The 27138-nt window shown below is 36.4% G+C and overlaps 1 protein-coding gene across 5 annotated transcripts in view; it reads right to left on the reverse strand.

The window, feature by feature from the left end:
* Positions 1-537: 537 nt before the first annotated feature.
* PPP6R3 (protein phosphatase 6 regulatory subunit 3) overlaps positions 538-27138 on the reverse strand; it is a 43097-nt gene continuing 16496 nt past the window's right edge. The window contains exons 10-24 of one of the 5 annotated variants that reach the window (XM_018082017.1): positions 26121-26270; positions 25565-25629; positions 23345-23460; positions 22861-22946; positions 18755-18841; positions 17062-17159; positions 14930-14984; positions 14100-14230; positions 13361-13479; positions 11857-12010; positions 10481-10587; positions 9373-9523; positions 6465-6482; positions 6006-6128; positions 538-4085 (exon numbers count right to left, since the gene is read on the reverse strand). In XM_018082017.1, coding sequence (XP_017937506.1) covers positions 4034-4085; positions 6006-6128; positions 6465-6482; positions 9373-9523; positions 10481-10587; positions 11857-12010; positions 13361-13479; positions 14100-14230; positions 14930-14984; positions 17062-17159; positions 18755-18841; positions 22861-22946; positions 23345-23460; positions 25565-25629; positions 26121-26270 — 1512 coding nt within the window. In that variant the 3' untranslated portion in view covers positions 538-4033. The remainder of the gene's footprint in view (positions 4086-6005; positions 6129-6464; positions 6483-9372; positions 9524-10480; positions 10588-11856; positions 12011-13360; positions 13480-14099; positions 14231-14929; positions 14985-17061; positions 17160-18754; positions 18842-22860; positions 22947-23344; positions 23461-25564; positions 25630-26120; positions 26271-27138) is intronic. The other 4 variants (XM_029963342.1, XM_018082023.2, XM_018082018.2 and 1 more) reach the window with 4 other exon arrangements.

Below are 27138 nucleotides of genomic sequence, written 5' to 3' on the forward strand. Positions count from 1 at the left end.
AGACTTGTCTAACACAGACATTCTGAAAGATACTACTAGCAAAACAGAAGGTAAAGTTCAGGTCTCGTTATTGCTTCAGCTCGTGGCAGAAGAATAAGCAGCACAGATTTCCCTGCAATATCATCAGAAGTGTGATTACACACAAGTCATTAACCAAGACTAAACACAGGGTAAAGCACACGCTTGGAACAATTTGAAACCAACAGCCAAGCAAGGTCTGAGCAAGTCCAAAAAATTTTGTGCACTGTCCTAGCTAAAGCAGACAGGAAGCTACCTCTGTTTTTACGCTGAGCACATACTGTTTTTAAATTTTATTGCCTTAGTCTCCCTCCATGCTGTAACCATATATATTCAAACAATAATGGAACAGAAGGATGCCAAATCCTTACCTGTTAGCAAGTAAAACGCAAAAACTAAAAGATAAACATTAAAAACATTACCAAAAAAGGCATGTTGCTGCTGCAATAACTGCTATTTTCCATCATGGTTTGAGAAACAATCAAGACACTTTTATAATGAAACTCAAAACACTTATACTACACTCGAGAGAGCACTATTTATTCTGAGACAGTCAGAAGTGATTAAGTCTATTAATAGAGCCAGTTATATACAGTAAATACTTCCTGATATAACTGTATAAGACATATGTCACAAAACAAAATAATCTCCAAGGATATTAATGCTAATTTAAACAGGAAGGTAAGTTTATAATGAATGACAGCAACAACCTGATTCATCTTCCTCACAAATCTTTTATAACTCCTCAGTGGATTTCACACACAAAGAATGAATGTCACAGTAAGTTTCCACAGAAGTATGTGGATGACAATACAGAACTCACTGTTTTCAAGAGGTAGATACAAGGCTTAATTGGTGCAAAAATGTAGACTTCACTCAAGAGCATGGTCACACTGGATTGCATGTGCAATGACATAATGAAATTGTTTTAACTACCCTGCTGTCTTCTCAGTGACTGCCTGTCAACTCACTGAACGAGGGAATGCTTGCTTAATTAATAGCAATGCTAGTCTAGATGATGGCTTATGCTTTTACTTAAATAGAATAATCTTGCTATAAATCTAGTACAGGGCTTACACTTAAAAACAATGCTTAGTTGGTCAAGAAGGCATGATTCATCCACTCTGGCAGGTGTGAAGAGACAATGAGCTACTGCATATATTACTGGTCTAGCCACTTTCAAAACACACTCCTGCTTGAGTGAAAGTCTTTTACCAGAGAGGTCCTGAGGGTTAAATCCATTGCCCTTTGATATCAACTGACATCACTATTCCTCAGTTTTAAGTGACTGCGCTTTCAGCCATTTCGAAGAGCACTGTGGAATGTGGCAGTGTCCAAGCCCTTCAAAATAAACTTAATTCACATCAATTCCTGCTAAATACACTGTAGGAACTCAAACCTATATGAAGGTATTACACTTTAGTCCATGTTGCAAATGCACTAAAATACCTTCACATAAAGAAGACTCAAATTCCATTGCATGCAAGTCAAACTTGATTAAACAGGTTGGGTAACAGCCTTTCAGGATTCTCCCAGTACGCTCAAACCTCCGTAAGGCCACGTGAGCAGCATATCAACAGCAGCATTGATAAAAGATGGCAAAAGGGTGCATGTGTATGTACACACACCCACAAATCCCCCCCCCCCGCCAAACACACCTCCAAAGCTTTCCCTTCATGTTCAGGATTCCTTGTACAACCAATACAGTTAGTGGGTAAAACGCACCCTACACCTCCTCAAAACAAGCTCACACTACATCAAATCTCACCTCCCACAGAAGCTGTTAAAATAAACAATAAATGCAACAGTAAGGAAGAACCCTCAAATCAGCTTTAGGTAAGCCAACCTAGTTTGTCTCTAATGCACCCTTTTAGTTAGACAGCAAACTACAATGAAGGGTGAATTCCATTCACCACTTCCCACATCTCCACTCAACTCATATTACTCATCAGAAATGGAGTGCAACACAAAATATTCCTCTTTTTCAGTTTTTGAGCTCAGTATGAACTGGATAGTGGACTGGTATAAAAGTTGATTAACAGAAGGACAAACACTAGAAGACTACTTAACTGCAGGCAACAGGGTCGAAATTCAATTTCAACTACTATGTTCTCCAGTTTTCATGGCTAGGTAGAACTAGATAAATCAACTTGTTAGCAAGGGACAAATAGCTTCATTGGAAAGGACAGAAGTTTTACTCCTTAAAAGCATCAAACTTACGTCAACCATCCTGTTGCTAGCCTGTATTTGGAATTTCCACTTGACTGCAATTGATGTGTTGAAATGAGCAGTTTTGTTTCCTAAACTGCTTGTTCAGTAACAGATCAGAAGGTGACAACAGGACAGATGCCAACCTTAGAGCTAACATAGAAAACAATTTGGTCAAGCTGATCTGGAAGTAATTCCAAACTGAAGAAGGAACAACTGAGAAACTAACTGGATTCCATCAATAAAGTACAGATAAAAGGGCAACCATAGCTACCAAGTCCACCTATGATAATGTGGTTTTGGCCCTCAATTTTCACACAAGTGATCAGTGTGTAAGAATTTCCAACGACGAGTGCACTGAACTTTGCAGAAAATCCAAGCGAGAAAGCAATAAGGGCAATGACATACATGTGGGTTTTTTTATTTCTGTATGCAATGTAATGTTTAGGCACGTTGCTTGGGACGCCTTCTAAAATAAATCATTGGCCATCGTTTAGAGTATCATTTTGGCTTTAAATACTGGTCAGGAAAACAAATGATGTAAAAAATAAATGAATATTACAGAAACAAAAATGGATTTGCATCTAAAAGTGCAGGAGTATTTTAACCCTTTCACCAGACAATGTGGCAATATACAGTATATTGCTTCTGTTTGTTTGAGAAGGCTGTTGGAATTTTACACTGACATAGAAAATTATAAATTACACAGAATTAGTTTCCATAATCACTATATATATACACAAACCAGCTGTGAAAAAACTGGTTTAGAACATACAAATGAAAGCCTCACACAGATCAGTACAGTGAAATTAACAATTAACATGCTCTGCTGCCAAAATTTGTATTAAAAACACTATTTACTTTTAAAATGCATGTACTGTAATTACATTAGCAGCACGGGCATTTCATTTACTTGACTTGTCTAAAAGGATTATAGCGTTTTAAATACGCAGATTGTTCTGAAATGTTCCATTGTATAATGCTTGGTATTGAAACTAAATCTTGGTGAACTGTTTAAAAGGCAGGTGAACCACTTAAACACAACAAGCCATGTGCACTCCAAATATTCTAGTGTTTCACCTGTAAGGTATTGTTTCAAGCAAACTAGACTTAACAGAACATATGGCTTTACAGTAACATCAATTTGTCAACTAAGCTGTTGCAATAAATACTTAAAATCTCTACCAATAGACTTACATTTTTTGATCTGTTTTGAACAATACAGAAAACAATTACCAATTAAAAAACCTGTTGTAAAATGTTGAACACCAAAAAATTCTTATTTAAATCACTTTTGTAAGCTAAAACAACCAAAATAACATTTATAGGGCATTTCAGTTTCAGAAAAAACATGAATTTTCTTTTTCTTTTTTACAAGGTGAAAAATGTAAGAAAACTGCTAAATACTTTGGTCACACTAATCGTCAAATAGTTATGTCTCAAATACATTAGATTTTTGTATTCACTTTTTTTATAAAACTATTCTTACAGCCATTTTAACTATAGTAACACTACTGTCATTACATGGGTAGCAAGATCTTATTTCACAGGCCCCCCGTTATTTAGAACAATACAATATAAACATACGCAAAAATTATTGGTATTTTTCAATGTGCAATATTTTTACACTTATGAATTTCTGTACAATGTCTTAAAATCTAGAATATAAATGTTGCTGGTCCTGATTCCTTGCGAAATTAGTGCAGCAGTGACTGGCTTCAACAGGGTCTAGATGAAATCCTCAAGAAATACTTAAACACCTGGACATCAGTTCTTCCTCTTCAGCCAAGGTAGCAGACATCACATATCATACAGGGCCATTAACGGATGCCTCTCCTAAATGGGTGTGTTGATCAGTCCTAAGAGGCCAAAAAATGATGTAAGTATACAAGACAGGTTCAAAACAAATTCAGGTAGATACAATAAAAACGAAACTAAAAAGCAATCCCAGATCATGTGTAGCATAACCCACGAACTGTAGAGAGGAAACATGTGCTAATAACATCCCAATCCCATTTATCTTCTGCAGTCCAGCATTTCTGGAGTCTTTATTGCCTAATTAAGCACAGCACTCAATTAACCGAGCACACCACTGAAGTGTTTGATCTTCATTAAGAGGGATACAAAGTAATCTCTAGAGAGGAGATATCTCCGAGAGAATCACTAATAAAAAGCACATTTCTGATACTTATCCAAATCTTATTCTGTAGGGCAAAATGTGATACCAAGAGTATTTAAGGTTGCACCGGAAAGTAAGCAGCTAAGACTAAAAACTGCTTTAGTTACTAATCTAAATCTACAAACATCCATTTTACAAACACTTTGAATGTCAGTCCATTAGGACAAAAAGTTCAGGAAGTATGAAGGAAAATAGGGAGTAAACCCACAAAAGTGAAAACAGTAACAGTATATACATTTCTAGATAAAGAAGTTTATTAGTGTAAACATGGGCTCAATTGCTCTGGACTAGCACAAAGATCAAATCAGTGTATGAGAACATTAAAAATATGCAAGCAACAAAGGCAAAAAATTTTAACTTTCATTCAATGCAAGTCTACGGAATACATTTGAAGATTCCCTAAAAGAATGCAAATAGTGCTTGAAACTACAGAGGAGAAAAGTTACCTGTAACTCCTGTTCTCTGATGGTGGACATCACAGAGAAGCCACTCTGGGGTCCGTGCTCTACATGCACGTGACCAGCAGGAGCCCCCTAGCTAAGTCTTTGGCTGCTAAGCTATAAAAACACTTTTTAAAAAACATATGTACACATTAGAGAAGAGACAGCACTAGACAAAATCAAACACTTTAGAGAAACCTGGAAGGTAAGAAACAAGTGCTGCACGGACAGGAAGTGTGACAGTCTGCCTGGCAGTCACTGGTCCATGACAGAATGGGGCTCCTAGCAGAGATTACTCTTGCCAGCCACCAGCCAGAGACCTAGCTAGGGGACGCCTTCCACTAGTCATACATACATGGAGCCCCAAAAGCACAACTGTGTTTGATATTTATACTGTGCTTATGAGGATCTACTGCGACAGCCACCTTTAGAGAAAGTACTGAGCTTTGCTGAAGCCAGCTGGATTTAATGAAAGGAGTTCCTTGAGACTTCCTGCAAGCCAAAAGCAATCCAACAAACTGCTAGCTCTGAGAGCCCTCTGTTGGTTTAGACAGGCATCTTTGCTCAAAAGGCAATCACCTAGTACCCAAAGACTTCTTCCCTATAATTTAATACTTATCAGCATTAAAAAATAGTCTTGATAAAGACAGTACCTCCAGAAGAGGCTGTGAAAGAATTTTCCGGTTTCCCACTTTAAGTATACAGGGTTGGTTTTTTTTCTGATTAGAATTCACTTCTTGATCAAGTTCAAGATTTATGCAGAGCAGAAAGTTACTAGAAAGGAGCTAGTTACATACTAGCTCATAAACAAGTCTATAAAAACAGAATCTAAATCTTTCAAACATGCTTACATCTTTTTTTAGTCTGCATACAGTATAATCAGAACATGTAGTAGAGTTCTGCATATCAATTCACTACTCTAACTTGATAACACTGTCACAAAACACAATGTGGATATTTACAACTCCTTGCAAGACAAATACATTTTGATGACTCAAGAGTCTTAGAATCAACAGAAAATATAACTTGCGAGAATTTAATAAAATAGATGCAAGCACACATTTAGACTGAGCTAAACTCAATCTCTTCAGACCAATCCTATTAGCAAAAACAAACAAACTGCTATTTAGAGGATTGAAAGCATCCTTGAATGCAGTTACCTCTGTTCCGGACTGCTGTTAGTAGGCTGAAGAGCTGAAGGGACCTCTTCTGCAACCTCTGTATTCTCTTCTACTACATATTTACAAGAAGGATCCTGGGAGGTAGACAATTTTCCTTCCTCACTTAAAAAAAAAAAAAAAAAAGAAAATAAAGTTATTTAATTTGTTTACTTTTTAAGTTTACTTATAGGGAATTTCAGGCAACAGGAGAAAACAGAGACGGGTCTTTATTTCACATGCAAATGGATTTTAAGTTATGATTGCAACATGAAGGTCAAGCACATGGCTCTAGACTTTACAAACACCTAATGATGCACTGGTGTTTACATCCATTAAAATTTGACTGGATAAAAGGGCAGGAAATACAGTGATTGCAAATAAGATCAGAAAGGAAATAAGGAATGTGTGTGATGCCTGAAGTGATAACAAATCACAGTCACGATCCTTTACTATACATACCGATAGGATTTCAACACTCTGAAGCCAGAAGTATGCAAAAATGGAAGAAAGTATAAAAGAAATTCAAGATTCCCTCAGAAACTGGCATTAATAAAATCTGTCCATGAAACACATCAGCAGAATTATTACCATCTTACATCTTAAACTCCCTAGTAACTCCACAGTGAATACGATATATGGGTTACGTGGTACTAAGACTGCAGCCCAATCTATTTCACAAATTTCCTCTTGGAGACAAAAAATCAAAGTTTGGTGAAAAAGCAGTACACTCACACTATATAAGACATTACCATGTAACCAGGTAGCCTCAAAAGTCATTAGCAAACAAATCTTCTGTTTTGCCTCAAAACCAAAGCTTTCCTGCCTCTCTATTCCCCCTCTTCCACCGCAGTCACACCATTATGAGTGCACTAAAATAGAAATTTGACCATATATACCTGCAGGAGATAGTTATAAGGTAGCTCTGAAGTAGACACAAACATCAGTCTTATACCTCTGTGACAACAAATCTATTTATGCAAGAAGTGCCAATCTCCTCTGCTGGTTTTCCTCCTATTCTCACAGTTTTCCATGGATCCTTTAAATTTCAATGAATCCTTCCCTTTCCTCCTTCTACCCGCAGAGCCTGCAAAAATACTGTCTTTTGTATTGCAATCTCTCATCAAATTTCCCCATCTACTCTTCCCATCTCATTTGCCTTGATACTCTTTGTATTAATTCCAAACAAAATACTTGTCACCATCACAAGGGGAGTCCTAATTTTTTTATTTTCTAAAGAGGTAGTCTCTTCTAGCATTCTTCCCTCTCATTCTCTATTCTGAACTAAGTTCACAAATCACATTTTTGTCCTTTGCAGCTTTCCACAAATTAACTACTGTGCTTATAATGCTCCTCTCCCCTCAGCATTGACTTCAACATCATAAATTTTCTACTGACAGAAATCTAGATGAAGCAGAAGTCTGGAAGCATCCACTTTGCAAGGTAAACAGGCCAGAATAGGACCTCCTCTCGCTACTCTAATTGTCCCTTAATCTAGACTTTTTCCCAGCAAGTTGATTTAAAAAAGAGCCACTTGAGCACTGACTCAGTATGAGGCCACACTTCTCCATCAGAGTAGAACAGTCTCTATACTTTAGACCTCATCTTTGAGCCTCCTTCTATGTTTCTTTAACATTTCCTTTCCAAATCAAGATCCCAGAGTCCCCATTGCTAGAAGTTTTCAAGATGCAATTGGACAGAGTGCCAGATAATATTATCTGGGCTCCCTTTCCCACCCAGATAATCTTTCAAGGTCCCTTCTGACCTGGGCAATTTTATAATATCACCTCCCTTTGCACCTTTATGTCCTTTTAACTATGGTTCAAGTAGATAATTCCATGAAGGTAGGCAGGAACTGCCACCACATACTGCCTCCTTATGTTACTTTTTGCATCAGTATAAGAAGTCACAGAACTTCAAAGTGCACATGAGCTAGAGCAGTTTAAGGAGAAGTTTAAAGACACCATGGATAACTAAATCAAATTGAAAACATCTAAGAGTGAAGACCATATAAAAATACTCTCCAAAAGACAGAATAAACTGGAGAGCAGATGTATAATTTACTAAATCAGCAAGGCATGTCACATCAGTCTGCACACTGTCCCAATACTTCTCTAAACTGTTTTGGTTCAATTCCTCTATCAATGCCATTTGATTTATAAGGACTGTGCAGTAAAAAATGCTCCCTCCTCTATACTGAAAAACATCAGAATTTAAGTCAATCAGACAATCAAAGGGATGGAAGCAAGAGTGATTGAAAGCTGCTATGTTTCAAGTTCTATTCATTTTGGATGGTTCAGGAATTACCTACTATCACTAGCAGGACAAAGTAAAATTAATTTAAATGACAGGCAGTGCTAAGGACTAACACTGGAAAAGCTTTTTCTACTGAAATCAACTGAGTTTGGTGGTTTTTTTAAGCAACTTCCAAGACATACAGACAATTTCTTTTCAATATTTAAAGCTAGAATAGGGACAGATACTGGGAAGTGATTCTAACAGAATGAGAAGAGGGTTGCAGGCCAAAATGCTAGTAGTATGTTCCAATTTGTTAAGATCAGGGTGGAGGCAGGACATACCAGCTTCAATTAATGAAGGTAAAATTTTTGCAGGTCAGACTGTTTGTAGTCTGTTTCTCTACATAAATATTTGCTACTAAATAAAAAACATTTGATCACTAAATCTAAGATCACAAGATCTTAGTAGATGGGATTAAGTAGACAAAACTGAAATGTGTTTTATTCTCGTAAAAGGATCAAAATGTTGATATATATAATATAGAATTTAACCATATTGTAAGACAGTTATTCTTAAATCATGCACTTGCTATCAGAAGATATTAAAATTAAGGAGTTGCTCTTCTGGTTATTCTAGAATTCCATGTGTCATTGTAGCCCAGAACAGATTTAACACCTCGTGCATACCACCAACAGTGATCACCCTAAGTGTCAAGCTGCTCTCAAGAGCAGTGCCTGGCTGGCCTTCCACTACTGTCCTCCACCCTTCTGGATGAGAAGAATGAAATTCCAATCCAAATCTAAGAATTCTGTGCAAAATTTAAAAAGCTTCATTTTGATGTGCAATTAACTGTATGTTAAAAGAACTGTATAGGAAAATTGCACAATAATGTGCACCAGGGTCAAAAGTTGATTCAGTCTTCCAGTAATAACCTGCCACTGAAACTAAGGCTTGATAAGTGAAGTCGTATGTTACAGTAACTAAGTAGAAGTAAAATTTCAAAACAATTATATTGAATAGTTTCTAGTTAAAGCCTCAGGAATTATCACTTAAAAGAACTCTTTTTAATGACAGTGTTCCATCAACAGTGTCTACTTTACAAGGTGAGAAGACAATAAATAGGTATTGTTACCTTTTGAAAACAGCCGTCTCAGTTTTAGCATCTACAGTTAGGCTCAGTGTCTCCTTCATGCTGCCATTCATGACTGTCTCAGTTACCTTATCTGCATTTTCTACATCATCCTCTCCATCTGAGCTGGCCTCCATAGCAACACTTCCTGGGGCTAGAAGTAAAAATAGAAGTAATTTAGTACATGGCTGGTTATGTTTCTATTTCATGAGCAAGCACATAAGCCAATATAACCAGACCAATATTTTTGCAGTTTTGTACACTTCTTGAATTCTTCCTTACAGAGAGAGTCACCTTTTTTTGCAAGTGTCACATAGATATAGATACAGAGAGCACATAAGTACTACTTACAGATGGCTTAAGAAAAAGCCACAGTCCGTTACTTCATTTTTCATTTTACAGGCCACTTAGTGATTTAGACTGACAATTACTACAACAAGTTTGCCTAAACAAGACTTAAATAGGATTACAGTGAAGAATTATGTTTCTGTACAGCCAAATTCACAACTCAAGTCCACACAGTTTAAATTTGACACTAAGTTTCTGAGTACAGACAAGCCTTTGGGAAGTCCAGTCTCCGTGAACTTATCTGCACTTCTTGCTCTGTCTGTTAGTGATATACATAAAAAAAGTTCATTAAAATATTTTTGTCCTTTAACCAGTTCATACATGTAGAATAAAAAATTAGTGTGTGCATAATGAATGTGGCTTGGAAAAGAATGAGTAGGAAGGAGAAATCTGAACACATTGAGGCTACTGGCCTGTTGCAACACTGGACAAGACTGGAAGCTACCACTCTTCTTGGGCATCAGCTCAGCTAAGCACTGACACAGATGAGAGGACTCTCTAACAGGACACACTTGGTTTCTGCAAGGCTTTTCTGTTCATGATGTGCAGGCTTTTCAGAGGTAACAGTAACACTGGCTCACATTTTGAATTGGAAACTATTGTAAATAGTTCAGAAATTCTTTGAAAAGTCATTTTCATTACCTGGCAGAACAGCAGCAGAACCAAAAAAGAGGTCTCTGGAAATCTAAAATTTTAAAGTTCAGGAAGATCTTTCTCAGGTACAACTCCTACAATCAAGCATTTGTGAATGCAGTATACTTACTCTCTAGCTGTGTTGCAAGAGCAGTTACATTTGCACTCAAGGGATCACCTGGATCTGCGTTTGTTTCCATTTCCACAGGAGAATTACTTCTTAAGGAATCTTTTGAGCTTCAAATACAGTAAAAAAGCTTTAGAAACATTTCTGAACAGCAGAACGAAGTGTTCTTAAAACAGTATTAGTTCTCTATCAAAGTTCACTATAAAGTTCACTAGACCCCTAGCAAAAACCTAAAGACAGCAAGTTCGTAGGAGTCTTGGAAAGACATGCTAAACAGGAGTTCAGTATTGCAAAATCCACCAGGATTGAGCTGAGGATGTTTGATGGTCATTTTATTCCGACTTGTTTGATTTGGTTAGTTTTCTAAATGCACTCTTAGCAACTTGGAAGATGGTTCTCTGAGACTGCCAATGTAGTCATCATCCACTGCAAAAGTGATTTCACCACTTAATCATACATGCAGTATAGCTACAAGTTTTTCATTCTGAAGAAACTCAAAAGACAAGATTTGGCCACTTGAAAAACTTCTCACCATTTACAGAATAATGGCTTTTCTATCCAGTACTGTGGCAACACCAAGTCTTCATTTTCTAAACCCTTAATTTGGTTATCAATTTACCCGCCTCAAGCATGAAACAATGCACTGTTTCACACTGAAAAAGTCAAACTTTTGTATCTGAGTTGTTTTAATGCCCAGAGAGAAAAATCAAAAGTCAGATGTATAAAAGTAAAGTCTTTTGATTCGAGAAGGAATCAGTTCTTGATTGCTAATATTTGGCAACTCAAGATTTACATCTATGTGATTAGGTACATACACAAGACTTGTTACTTTCTGTGTAGAGTTCCATCAAAGACAGAACAGCATTATCTCAAGTGCTCTCAAAATAGTGCAAAACTGCCTAACCTAGTTATTAGAGTTGCACAACTACATGAGTTGCCAAAACAAACAAAAAAACCCAACAGAAAACCCCTAACAAACCAAACAAAAACCCCAACCTATTTGTTTTATAACATCCATAGAACGGAATCATCATAGACATTTTGTGACCTTTACATTCAACAGTTCACGTTCAACCCTTCACTGAGTTCAGTAAAAAATAAGCAATAAAAAAAATTACAGTCCAAATTTTGGTCAGAAACCAATATTAAAGGACACGAATGTTCATAAAACCCCTTTAAAACAATGACATTAGTATCCACTCATCCTAGAAAAGCCTGCTATGAAGTAGATCATACAAAGATACGCTGTTAGAACACACGGGACCGTTTGGACACTTTCCATACACTTCGTATTCCACCAGAACGTCACCAACACAGGCTTGTGTAGAGATGGACACCCCAAGGAAACCAAACTTACTCTGAATAACTAACTTTCTTACCTCAAAGAGGATGGGAAGTCAGAAAATGAAGCCCAGCCAGTTTCTTTTGCTGGCATAGGTGCTTCAGTACTCCACACACCAGACCCAACAGAATCCAGACTGGCACCATGTGCAGTCTCCATGGGTACATCAAAGTTCGCTGACCAGTTAGGTGCTGAAAAACCACCAAGAAGTTCATTAGGAAAAATATTTAAATAAAGAACATGAATGCACATATGCCTAACACACTGATTCTCTCTATGCACATTCAAAAAAGAGAAAGCAAAATTCCTAACGAGACTTCAAAGCACATGCAGAAAAATCCTCTATATCCTGTTAAAAAATGGATGTATTACCTAAAAGGAAAATTCTGCTAGTAAGGCAGAATTTTAAAGATCAGTAACTCAGAGTACTCTGCCAAAAAAAGGCTATGTTTATCTGAAGAACAAAACTAATAAATCATACTAGATCACAAGTATAATTCCACTTTATTCTTTAAATTAGCATCAACATTTGTTAACAGTTTTCAGAACTTATTTCTATAATAATGAAAATCTTAAGAGTTTTCATCCCTTTTTCAATTTCTTTAAATTCTCATGCACTAACACCACTGCTAAGTTTCAGAAAAGTTTAAGGCTTTTTACAACTTAAAATATTTATTGGTATTCTAAATTTTGGAGTAACTGACTTAATAGCATCTAATTTAGGATAGGTCAATTCAAAATACTTCACCTACCCAAGGGAAACATGTTTTTCATTAACACTTACATACAAAAAAACAGGCTGAAAAGGAAGCTCTGACTAGCAATTAGAAATTCCAACCCAGGCAGATATGGGAGGAGACCCACATGGATCAAAACTTGTTTGACACACAGATGCCAACGACACCAATCTGACAAAAGAAAAGAAAACCCTTAACTTTTCCTTCTATTTTAATTTAATTCCTTACAGTCTAGATAAACACAGGGCTTTTACCTATAGACATTGCCAATTTAACTAAAGCCAGTTTAATCTTGACTTGAATGTGAAAACTTTTCAACCAATTACATCATTAAAGATTTCACATTATAGTCTCCTGATGTGCACCGTTTGTTCGCACATGAAAACAGAACAATGCAAATTCACTTAGCTTCTGTAGGAAGTCTTTTAAAAGAGCATTGTTAGATGAAAAGTTGGTCTGAAAGGCTTCCAGTAAAAATACCATCTTTCAGGTTTGGAGATTAACAACCTATTAGTTTTGCAGGCATTCAACATTTATAAATGAGTACAGTTAGTCCTTCCCTTTCTGATACTCCTCCTTTTTTTCCCCTCTTGAAGAGTGATAACGTGAATTTTAGAAACAAAAAGTAATTCAAGACGTGTAAGGAATTTGAACTTCCCAACATTTGCATGCTCTGTTGTGAGTGGGAAAGACTACTTTAAGACAGTTGGAATAAAAACAGTAAACGAGGAAAATCCTACAAAATCAGTCAGCTAGATCTAACAATTTCCTATAACTAAAGCAGTAGGGAAAAAAGTTACGTACGTTCACTTAAGTCTACTTCCATTTTGTCTTCTGTATTGGTGTGCGACTCAAACAAGTCTTGTTTCGTTCCATCCTCTTCTTCAGAATCTGTACTTTCTTCACTGTCCGTACTGCCCGAACTTCAAAGACAAAGAGATAGTTTAAATTTTGCTTTTAGTGTCAGAGCCTGGGCACTAAGAAATACTGGAGAATTTGAGGCTAAAAAGAATTACAACAACCATTATTTCTGATAGATAACTGAGATATAATTTTTACATATTAGTACTCCTCTCATTTTTCTCTCAAAAAACCAAGGTTTAAGGTTTTTCACTTGATCAGGTGAAGAGGTTTTCAGCAGATACTGAGGGAGGCTGCAAAGCCCTGAGCTTTGGGGACTAGATGCTCCTTCCCCTCAGTGCATCTTCCTATTCCACAACCACACTGGTACTGTAGATAAGACAGCGAGGTGTACAAAGGCAGCTGGGCTGCCTTGTCCAAGGCAAGAATGGCTGAGCAGGTTTAAAAGCAGAGGGAAAGAATAAGCAGTAGGAAAAAAAAAACCAAAAAACCCAAAACAACAAACCACAAAAGTTAAAGTGCATCTTCTGCAAATTATGGCTGGAAAATAAAACACTAGAACCATTACCCCATAAAATGGAAACGCTGGACAATCTGTACTAACAGTCAGTCTGAACCAGAGGACAGGTACATTATTACAGGCTCACTATACTGCTACTTGGATGAAAAACACATTTCTCACCTGGAACGCCTCTGGGACTCTGGTGTAAAGGCAATATGTTTTTCTTCCCAAATGTCTTCTTCATCAGAGCCACCATCATCAAACTGCTGTATCCGTTCCTTACAGCATGCCTCAAACAAGGCTATATTGCCCTAAATATAGCAAGAGTATAAAATACATATTTATGATTGATCATTTTACTTACATTAGTAAACATCTTGAAAATATATGACTATTCCGAAGACAATCTTAAACATTTCCCTAAAAGCAGCAGAAAACCAGAATGTCTTAATAATTTAAAGCTTCTCAAAAAAATATTCAGTGCTGCTTGTTTTACTCGGCTACTAACAAGCTGAGTGAACCAAAGAACAGCTAGGAGTTTCCATCATGTTTAAGAACAGGATAGATCAATGACACCAAAGACCTTTCCAGATAACCTGACCACCAAGTATTCCAGCTTTATTTTCTGTAGGTGATGTCATTTCAGCTCAACCAACAAATAATATCTAGGTTTAGAGTCTCTATTCTTACTTTCCTGTCATTACAATCTCACTGGAAGATTGAAATAGCTTCTAGTCATAAAACACAAGTGTGCAATATGCACAAATTAGATCAAAGCCTGGTCTCAAACTCAGTCATACAAATTAGAAGCAATTCTGCTTAATACTGATCCCAAAGAACAATAACAGTGCCTTCCAATTAGAAAATCTCATGATACAGGAATAAGGTAGGGTAATTATTTTCCAACAATTACACATAAAAGGAGTAAATATAACCACCACCAAAACTTTGAGGTCCCACATAAGTTTAAGCCAGTAATTTTTCTGACAGTACTGGAAACACATACTTACACTTTCATTTGTATTGAGGGTAAAGTTGATGTCTGAGACCCGATCAAAAGAAACACTACAAGAAAAAAGCAGATGTATTCAATAAAACAAGATTTTCTATTATGACATGAAAACATTTCTCTTTGGTTTCTTATTTTCCAATAATCTGAAGACCAAAGACAGTAGTTTCCAACACAAAACAGTCAAATTTCACATGAAGGAGGCCTTGCATTCATGAGATTTTCCTGACTGTAAAATATTTTAAACAAAAGCACAAAACAATGCTACCTCTACGCTACAGTTAACCATAGAGATGCAACAAGTCTAAACAAGCATAACTGAAATTACATACACAAATCTCAAATACAGTACTGTTATGCACTGGGAAAAGCCTAGACCTAAAAAATGCCTAACCTGACTATGGTCTACCATGATACAGCTCAAAGTCCGGCAAATATCTGCATTAGCAGCTCTTACATATTCTAACTGATTTCACCGCTCTATCTAAGGACCTTCTCAATTGGAAGGGACAGAATAAAAAATGTAATACCAAGTTCTGTTTCCTAACAAAAAGGTATTTTTCAACCAATCACTGAAATATTTTTCCAAACATAAGACTACATCTTCACTTATTAAGCTATCAATCACTTTCACTAAAGTAATTAAAAAAATGTCTGACTAAAAATTATGTTAGGCAACCTAAATCTCTAAGGGACGCAAAAAGAAATAGAGGAGGAAAAGATACAAAACATCACCAGACTTGCAGAAGAGCCAATACATTCTTTGCCTAGCCACATACAGCAGTGCATTCAGCAGAGCATGTTACTACTCTTCCTCTAATCTTCAATGCATTACATAGTAAGGAGAAAAGTAAGTGGTCTAAAGGAACCTAAATTTCAAGTGTGATTGAATTACTATGCAAGCTGCCATCAGAATTATTGTGCAACAGTATGCAGGTAACTTAAAGTGTAATTGATTCTTGCACAAAAGGCATAACTTTAAAATAACTTTGTCTACAGCCTAATTCAAGTCATGAGTATATAACAGTGTATCTATCACAAATCTCAAGAGACCTCCTTACACAAGCGGTCATCTTTCTACCAACACAAGAGACTTCCAAGGGTATGAACTGAAAGGAATTCCAACTCCTATCCTTGCCAAAAATCCACTTGCTTCTAAAAAAGTTAAGGAGTACCCTGAGTTACTTCCTCTACCATTGTATCTTAATCTATAATCTCAGCATATTATGTGGTGTAAAAAAGCAGCAATGCTTCTTAGATGGCACATATAACCTTTAGTTAGCCACCACTTACTCAACATGTCTTACAGAAGAGCATTATTATAAAAATACCCTTCTAAAAACCATCTTGAAGTAATGCTTTTTACTCCTATCTGTATGTTCTTGCATCCCAAGCCATGAGGTATTACAACAACCACAACTGACTCTACTATCAGCAACAACGTCCATTGTTCACTTTTCCCTTTCTGGTATCAGTTTGCTTAGAACTGAAGAAAGATACCAGTTTTTTGGGGGGGTGCTTTTTGTTGTGTGCTGGCTTTTGCTTCGCTTGTTTGGGGTTTTTTTAACCTAAGACTGTTCTCACTTCCTCATCTTTTACCATATTTGTAGAAATAAGTCTTAACTGCCTTGACCTTATAAACAAAGGTAGATTTACAATGTCCTTCCTTACTGTCCCCTAAAGTATTCAGAGACTTGTTGTTCCTGTATTTTTTTCCAGGAAAACTTAAAAGTAGAGATATTCATCTGGTCCAGTACATAGATTCAGCAAGGGAAAAAAAAACCACTTTGTGACACAGAGAAAGTGAAAATGCCCCAAAGCAATGCCAGGTCAATGCAGAGCCACAGCTTTCAAAAGCAGAGTTATAATTTAGTTTTTTATTCCCAAGCACTGTGTTCTCAATGTTGACACAACTAGGACATCAAAAAGGAAGATAAGTTGTTACTTTCCTCTGTAAACTGTTCAGAGATGCTTCCATCAATGCACACGGATGGTACAAAAGACAGGACTGACTGGTAACTGCCTCACATCAGTAAATGCTTCTGTTTACCATCAGCAAAACCACAGCCAAAAACACAGTAAGAAAGAAAATTCACAAGACTATAGCCAAAGCCAGTATAATGTTATACTCACTTGCCGATGTCATCTTGATCAGCAAACTTCTCATCGTTGAAGCCAAACTGGTCAATAAAATTGGACGTCATTTGTTGCATCTGATAATCAGAAAAGGCCTGGCAACCCCAGGACCAACGACAGTGATATAATGATTCTAATAATATTCTAAAATCTATTTGCCCATTTTGCTCCAAAGAAATAAAAGTCTATCTAAACTAAACATAAAAGGACAGGAGAAGGACTTGTCTTAACCTTTAAATTTTGAATGGCAACATCAACTACAACTCTTATTACATTTACTGACTTGAAAGCCAGTCTGATAGCAGCTTTCAATAAAAAAGTTAAATCTGTAGTTTAATCATATTAATCAGCACCTTTCCAAATGCACCCCGAAGAAACAGTGAAACAACACAGCATACTCTATAAAAGAAAAAGCTGTCTTTGTTCAAAATAACATGAAGTTATAAGTAGCAAGAACCCAAAAAGTAGATCATATATAGATACTAAAGCACAGTTCCTTATTTATCATGTAGTTCACTAGCAGTATTAGTCTCAGGCACACATACCAGCAGCACCTATTAAATATCTAGAAGATCTAAACCACTGAATATTTTCCATCTCAATGCAGCGGCACTGACACAACTGTACACTTTTTTTTTTAAATAAAGATGCCAGTGTCAACTGCCAAGAGATGGAAATATACACATTAAGGTACATGAGGCCATCTTCTCCTATCCATAACAACAGTTTTTGTCTCTTATTTCCCAGGACTATAAATTACAAATTATCACACATTCTCTAGGACTTTTCATAATGTTATTTCCATGTGTAAAGTCAGTCAATGCTAAGATATTCTAGGGAATAAAGCTGTCATGTCATCGCTCTTGGTTTTTTGCCCCAGTAGCTGAAGGGACACAGTATGGTGGCAAAGTTGAATACAGTGAATATAAAAATAAAACAAAAGAACAGTCAAAAACCCCCAAGTTTAGATAAAGGCATTATGAAAACTGAAGGAAAAAGAAAATATATATAAAAGGAGGAGGTATACAGCAAGACAAACTTGAAAGAAGCAGCACTGGACCATCTGCATTTCTCCAGTTTAACTACCTGGAACTGCTGGGATTGCCTAGGCACAGCAGGTCACTAAGGGGATGCATGAAAAGCACAGAGATATTAGAAGATCTTACTTTCTCACTAAAGCTGCTACAGATAGCACCCAACTTATCAAGTTTTTATTCAGGTGCACCTTACATGTACAAAAGCACTTAATTAGATAAAAATGCATCAGATTTTAAAGCTTGAGCCACCACCCACAATTCAAACTTAGACAAGCAATTACTTATTATAAAAACTATAGAAGATGCATACAGTACTAAAGCCAGTCCTAGACTAGGTAGTTACTACACAGCTGTCAGTGTGAGCTGAAAGATTTATTAGTAACCCAGCCAAGGAACGCGTTCCACCTAAGGGATCTATTGGCAATCTTGTGCCACATGGCTCCCACTCTTTCACCATCAGTGAAAGAATTCAAAGAGATGCATATTATGTGTTCGATAAGACACAGTTGTGTGCACGCACACGTCATTTATCTTAAACTTTCTAGATTTATATTTGCTGGCAAGATAAATACAAGTTCCTTTGCTTTTTTAAAAACATCTTAATTTACTTGTACAGAAAGAGCAACTTAAACTGTTAAAAGAATTCAACTCACCTGCTGCAAGGAAGAATCCTGTGAGAAGCCAGTTTCTTTAAAGTCGATTTCATCATCGCTGGAGGAGTGGATGTGGCAGGTAGTGACCTACACAAAGAAAGGGGGTCACTTGGACAGCATATGACAGACACTCAGCTACACTCACACCATCTGGCTGAATCTTCAGTTTCGTATCAAAACAAGAAACTGAACTATTGATTTTTACCAACTGTAATACCACATAAAACAGACCCTGAAATATCTCCATGGCATTATCGCATACATGAAGCCAAAGATTCTGACTACTTCAAAATGATTATTTAACATAAAAAAGCCAGTCTTACAGCTGACAGTTATCTAAAACTAAATGAGACAAAGCCTGAACCTTGTCTTCGGAGTTGATGCCACAGTAGCCACTGTTTTAAACAACAGTAATGAAAGAAAATATGTCATATCATCAAAAAAAAATATAACTAGTGGGAATAGTTTGTTCGGTGACACTGCTAGGTAAGCAACATGTTCTTAGAAGTACTCATTTTCAATCAGAACAGCACTCCAAAAGTAGTTTTAGGCTGGGACAGCAATTAACTGAAGTAACAGTGGCAGCAGCTGACCTTTAAGACACACTCTATGAGGGATAACTAGTAAAAAGCAAATCTACAGAAGACAAAGTTTATACTGCACTATAATAAACTGCATTATTTTTCACACTCCTAGAATTTCATGCTACAGATTCTCAAGTGATGTCAGGTGGCTCACGGATTCTTCTTATTTTTTTTAAATACAAGTCTATTCCAAAAAGATAATACAAGTCTATTCAAAGGGAGTACTGAAACACATATAAAGCTTCATACGAAACAAGTCTGTATACTTCAAGGCACTTATATGGCATTCCATACCACGACATGAGCTGCCCTAGATACTGCCACCCTCATGTGGAACATTTTGAGAGGACAAAAGTTAATACACCTATCCCTTCTACAATCGCAACTTGTTGTGGAAAAAAGACACTCAAATCCAAGTAAGAAGCTGTTTATTTAGTATTAGTTACCACTAATGAACATTTTCATCTCCAGTAAAAATCTTGCCCTTACTGCTGTAAAAGAAACAAGCTCAGGACTCTTGGCTAGACAGTACTTTCTCCTCAAAAATCTCCCTTTGGCAATCAAGGGGACATAAGAGCTTAGATCATAGAATCATAGAATGCTAAGGGTTGGAATGGACCTTAAAGATCATTTGGTCCCAACTCCCCTGACAGGTTATTTATTGAAGAATAAATATGAAAAGAAACTAACATTACTCCACTCTAATAACTAAATGGTAGAATGATGCCAGGGAAAGGAGTGGGAATGTTCACTTGCAAAGTGCAGCACGTAACTCTTACAGCTCCTCACTGTTCAGCCCAGTCACTCTGTAACACTAACACAGCACCAGTACTTCCCACAAATAATTCATTCTTATGCGTGACTTTTTTTGCTTCGTTTCCTGGTAACACTGAGAAGGATTTCCTTAAGTGAAAGGAACTACGTGGCAATTCTTAAGGCAAACATGAACAGTTTGTCCTGGAGACTGTTACTTTTAGGCTTGGGTAGGTATATTTTCCTCACCTAGTCTTTAGGTATACCTCAGAAACTTTCAGTACCATGAGTAATACTGGAAGGATGCCACAGAGACACATGAAAAGTTACACAAAGTCTCTAGTACAAACCTAGCATTACAAGCTGTATATCATTCCTTACTGTACCAGCATCATTAATGCACCTTGTCTAAATTGAAAATCAACATTTACTCTATATTTGTTTAATCTTCAGCTAGGTAAGTGTAAGTAGGAAAGCCCAGGGAAATACTGCTACCTTCTATCAGAAGGACAACTAGCACTGAAAAAACAAAAGTAAACTTCCTGTAAATTCTGCAAAGTGTTTTGGAGAAACTCTGAGACAGTTCTGCACACTCACTTCTAAGTCTGCAATTACTGTTGTTACAGAAAATGTAACAAGAACTTGTCTGAAAGACAGTAAAACCTAAAGAGGGAGAAAGGGAGTAAAACTGATAAAGTGTTGATAGATTTACAATATAACAACTGAAAAAGAATAGTTTCATGACTGCAGAAGCAGTTCATTATACATGGAACCCCAGAAGACATCCCTTGTTCCATTATAGTAAAATAGCTCTTGCTAATCACCAAGTAACTGAAGCACTGAGTACTCACAAGATCAGTTATTTCCAGAGCATTCACACAGCCAACTCAGTGACATATTTTTTAGTTAACCTTACACTATAAGGGTATGTCAGAGCATTGTAAATTCAGTAAGTTGACTGAAGATCAAGTTTAACAGTAAATCAAAGTTCTATCATTCAGGTCAGGAATCAGTGTCTGATATATTTTGCTCAACGTCTTGCTTAGCACAGAAAAACTCCGAACCAAGTAAATAAGTCTACTCATCTACCCAACAATAAGTATAAGGCTAATTCATAGAAAATTAAGAAATGTGTGCTTAAGATCTTGCTCTGGGGACATTGAAAAATCTGCACTTTACATCAAGTGTATGATTTTTCAGGTATAAACATTAGTTCTGCTAAGTTGGTGTTTGAACCTGAAAAGGATATTTTCATCAACTTGCAGAAGAGTTTGAACACTCAGACATAACAAATTGTCCAGGTTTATTTCTCTGTGGACAAACCCATAGAGACCAAATCACAGATCGAAAGTATGGGGGACAGTAGGGAACAGTATGACTGGGAAGAAACACTGTGGAACTGTGCTTTCAGGATACACTAAAACAATAACCATACTTAAACTTCACTCGGTCAAACAATAACCTGAGTTTTATATGAGATGTGTCTTTTTATATCTCCTACACATTGTACTGTCCATTACTGATTATCTTTGAACTAAATGCTAATCCTATGTTCATGGGAGTCAATCACACAAGCAGAAACAAAGCCTGACTTCCAAGACCAAGTTTTCCAGATGGCATTTCAGACAAAAGAAATTGTTTTAATGCTTTGTATTTCTATTATACTGAAAATTGTGGAGTTTGGAGATAAGTTTTCAATTAAGTTTTACTGTTGTTACACCAAGTACATCTAAGCAAATGATTACATATCTAAAGAGCTCATTAGTGTTATTTATTGTAAGTCAGCCTAAAATTCTTCTTCTTCACATAATCCTTCTCTTGGTCTTGACCAAGTAGTTTCCAACCAGAGGAAAAATAACAATAATCTACAAGCACTGTGCACTTCTTCGCATTCACAGGATCAAGAAAAATTGCTTTATGTACATCATTTGGTCCTGTCCACAAGTGGCACAGTTTCAGATGAATTTTCTATTGTTTCTACTGAGACCTGTTAGCATTATGCTCCAGTTACTATATTGAAATAGCAAATATAACAAACTATTAGTTTTATAGCCCAATTAATTTAGGACCAGCACAAGTTAATTAATGAAGGCACATGGAATGCACTGCATTCCTGGAGAAGTCAGGTATATTAAAATTCAAGAATTGATCTGTTGACATTGGAAACAGCCTCTGCTTATTAAAGTCTCCAAGTGACTACTCTTAAACTGTATGTTTAACATGACTACACAAAACCTCTTCATACTTCTACTTAAGTTTAGCACTTTTCTAAAAGTGCAATCACTACAGCTGCATGCAGAAGGAACGTGGCAGGTGCACAGGAGTATGCAAAGCTATGTGACTTAAGCAAAGTCAGTAACACATGCAGTGGAACACAGGTAGTATTTTCCCATTAAACTTACATAAGGCCATTTACATCCTGTAGATAAAGCAATTAACACTAGCTCCTACACTTTTAGTTTGTATTCTTTAAGCAGACAGGAGTTTTCAAGGACACTAACTTGAAGCTGTAAAGAAGTCCTCATTCTTGGAGATTGTCAGGGATTAGCTATTACAAAGTAAACTTCTGCATTATTCCCATACAAAATATTAATGATATGGCTTAGTTGAAAAGTATACTAAAGAATTATCAGTTCCATAGCTCAGCAACTAGATAGATTTCTCATAAGTACATAGGATTTTGGAATACTGACCATGCTGTTGACAAAAAGAAACCGAAGCCCAAGTAAAAGTAGCAGCAATTTTCCTACTTTATCCATCACTACTTACCAGGTCCACTGTATTCCTCTTGTTAGTTTCTCCTAAAGAGTTTGTGCAGAATGTCTCCCATCGCTCTCTGACATCTTCTGGAAGCTCTAGCACAGGAAACAAAAAAACCCAAACCAATTTGATACTATCAACAATGAAGCAACACTTAATTTTCAAAAGTTTTCTTCCGCTCTACCGAAAATACTAGTAAGAACAGATACATCCTCCTAAATCCATAAAGATTACTCCACCTAGCAAACAACTCCAAATCAAGCAGGTCAGCATCTCTTTGCATCTATTTCAGGGAGCTTTGATACCATTTGAAAAAAAAGCAAACAAACTTAAGCATATGCTTCAGGACAGCTGGTTTTAAATTGAATGTTTCAGAAGTAATCAATCTTTTCTTATTTTATCCAATAGTTACCTTTTAATTTAAGTTTGATTAATTTCCTCAGCACTTGATAATGAAAGTTATGAAAATAAATGTAAGACCATTAATCAATACCTTTAATGAGCTGCTGGACTAGTGTACTGTTTGGCCCCTTATCTGTACTATGCACAATGCAGTTTGCTATCCTTGTCAGGTGACCCATGTAGCCATGCCGTCTTCCTCCTTCAGCCCTGCAAGAGACAAAAGGAATTCAACTGCCCACACTCAGAGCAACTGTGCTGCTATATTCTGTTATAAAACACTCTACCAGAGTCAAGATGCCACATATGACTAATAGCACAGGTTAAGCTAAAGAGTTGCATTTTAAAACCAAAGGTTCACAAAATACTCAAGAATTTAAGGTATCAACTGGTGTCACTACCCCGAGCCAGTTTAAGATACTTAACAAGCACGTAAAGTACCAAGAAGGAAATGCAAATACTTCAATATTTGTGTGTGCATGTAGAAAGAAAAATGTACAGCATTATCAAAATAATGACAAAATTAGCAACAGATCCACAGTTTTTAGGAAATTTCTGCTGCTGAGAGTATTTTGCAAAACCACAGTACACCAAACATTCCCTCAGAGCTTTGAGTCCATGATCAAAAAGGAAAAGAATTCTTATGTGTGCTTTAGTATTTCAGAGCTTCTTAACATTACATTGAGCATATCAATTTAAGTTAGGACCATTGCTATCCTGAAATTTAGGAACAACATTTACATGTTTACCAAAGATAAAATTACAAAGCTATTTGAATATTTATTTATGACAGAACTGCTTTGCAGAAACAGGAATTACCAGATGTTAGAACAGTGCTCTGAATACCTTTTATCAGTTGGAACCATTCTACATCTGACCAAATAGCGATAATGAGAGGTCCAACTTGAACTGATTTTCTAGCATTTAGCTGCAAGGCAACCAGACTTCTGCTGCATCAGTTTAAGGTTTTGTGTTTTACACAAAAACCAAGATAGACCCAACTCAACTGGTTAGACAAACCTCCCATGAACTTGACTGAAACCTTTATAAGGTGACGGTAGTTCAGGAGTAGCTTATGTTATGCAAACACAAATCACATGATTTGATTTCCCACCATCACCTAACACATGAGATAACTGAAACTATGTCAGTGCAAAATATCATGAATCAAACTATTACACTGTTTACAGGAACACCTTGAGAGAGATTCTTGTCTTTTTCCCTTGACTACTTGGGTAACAAATACATTCAAAACAAGCAGCACATGATGATGGCAAAGGTTATAATTTCTAATAAAGGATATGCCACAAAGACTGTTTGTATTTGACAAACTGGACTGATTTGTCATTGCCTAGCCAAAAAGTCTGGAATACAACTGTATCTTCTGTTACTACATGCTTACTTGTAGTAACAGAATCAAACAACTTTTTACTACATCAGATTTTTACCAGTAGAAAGAGTCTAATTGCTGATGAAGTTGGCAGTTCTCTATAACCTCAGGAGAATCGATATAACATAGAAGACATTAGGGAGAGCATGTCTCCTACAGTTACTTAAAGTCACATTGCTTTTTTTTCTACCCTCCTCTTCAGCATCCTTATTTCCAGGTCAGTTACATTAGCCATATATTTACTATCTGATTCATATAAGATAGGAACAGGAATGTTTTGGGAAGTGGAACTGTCCCAAATAACACACCAGTAAACCTGCAGCACTATCCTAGTTAGCTAATTCAGTATGTTCACAAGTCAGAACTAACATCTACTGTTCAGTATCTCCTGAGCCGAACTTATGAGCCTTCAGAGAACTGTTTTACCACCTCAGGTGATGACTTGAGATTTTTTCACCTGCTATAAAAAGTGTTTCAGACAACGTTAGCTACTTGAAACTTATATCCTTTTCAATGTATACTTTTAGAAGGTATTTCATTGTTGAGGACTTGGTTTTTACTGCTTAGGCATCTGAATGCTGCCCAGTATGTCATATCATAAATAATTCTCAATTGCTTACTTGGGAAAAGTATTTCCTGTCCTCTCAAAACTTAACAATATGTTTCTGCACTTGAACATGGGTAAACTTTAAAGATCATAGCAATACCTTATACATGACAAGAATGACAACTATTGCATTCTCAGATGGTCAGACAGAAAAGTATTAGAATGCTACAAAAAGTATGAGAGAAAGCTTTAATTCAAATACAAACATGTAAGTCATTTCAGAACTGGCCAGATCACTTCTGAATTGGTTATACCTTCATTTCACAATTCAAGTCTTATGTAGACAATTGCAGGGAATGAGAAAACTAATTACTCACTGTTTCTTCTCATTCATCTCCCACGCTTCAAGTATTCTTTCTATTAATTGGCACTTAAGGAAGAGCTGTCAAAAAAGCAAAATATGCTTAGTAGCAGTAAAATGGAACACTGTTATGCATTTATAGTTGATACTAAAGTCCAAAAGACAACTAAATTTATACTTCCATTAGAAGATTTAAAGTTCAGAAGCAACAGTCAGACCGCAGACAGAAACCTAAAAGCTAAACCCATAGTATTTCTACTCCTCTCTGTAAGTGCTGAGTTGTAGCAGCACAAAGCTATTGAAATAACTACTTTAATTCTTAAAAATAGGAGGAATTTCAAGGAAAATAAATAGTTGCAGCTCTGCACATGTGCTCACTTTGGGGCAGCAAAAAATCTACTCTATGGCAGTTTCAGGTTTGACACCCTGAACTGATATTTTAAGTAAAAACAGAAAGATATTCTTGTTTGCTCTATACATAAAATAAAACTGGGGTATATTTATGTAAAACTAGCTGCTACAATAGCCTGGAAACAGGAAAATTCAAGAGATTCACAAAAAACACAACTTACATGTTTCAGTAAGAGATTGTCCCCAGTGGAATCCTGATCTGTAATTGTGCCATTGTCCGTGCTTTCAAGAGGACTTGCAAGAATCAATGCAATACAGATTTCTACTTGAGTGTGCAGAAAGTTATTCCATGTATACTTAAAAAACATGTCCTGAAAAACAAATTCACCAAGGTTTATACAAATCAAGATCTTTTCATTAAACATAGCCGATTGTCTCACCCCACCAAATCATATGAAATAACTACACTGGAAAAAATTCTTTAAGTCCTACACTAAGTATTATTACACAAGAAAAAAATGTTACCTACAAAAATATTAATTCTTGTGCTTGCCATTATCTAAAACCAAGGGATACTATACCAGATCAGAACAAGAACTCAGCTGTAATGGGATTTATTGCAGGTGTCACCAGTAATGCACTTTCAGACTACAAAGACTGGGACAAATGATGCACCACACTTACACTGCTGCTGCTAGCTAGAGACCAAAAAATCCCAGAGTCAGAAGGGTTATTTATGACCTTAGGAGTCCTTGACAGATTTCTCTTTCTTGAGTTCACTTAACCTTCCTAGCACCTACAGTACCTTTTTATAAATGTGCTCCTCACTTGCATGAGATTCTTTACAAGATACTATCTACCTATTTTGAACCCATCACCTACTAATTTTATTCTTATATTACAGAAAGCTACCTCAGATAATCTAGATGCAGTTTAAGATCAACAAGGCACAAGACAAACACTGAGGTTGAGACACAATAAGCAGCGTTCATTTAGTCATGTTCCTGCTTCTCCCCATTTTTTCTTTTAAACATAGGAAAGATTTTTTCCAAGCTTTATGCTTAGTTATTTTAGACTACTTACTAAAAAACTCAAATGATTTCTGTCACTGGTAAAGGGAAGTGAGTTATGGAAATATGTGCAGTGATTGGAACAGCATTAAACAATTTTAGTCTCATTCAAAGTACAGCTAAAGGTCTTCAATCTTCCTTCAGTCCTTCTAAATTAATGACATCCATA

This window comes from Manacus vitellinus, unplaced genomic scaffold (genome assembly GCF_001715985.3).
Source record: "Manacus vitellinus isolate BGI_N305 unplaced genomic scaffold, ASM171598v3 scaffold_59_pilon, whole genome shotgun sequence".
Taxonomy (NCBI): Eukaryota; Metazoa; Chordata; class Aves; order Passeriformes; family Pipridae; genus Manacus; species Manacus vitellinus.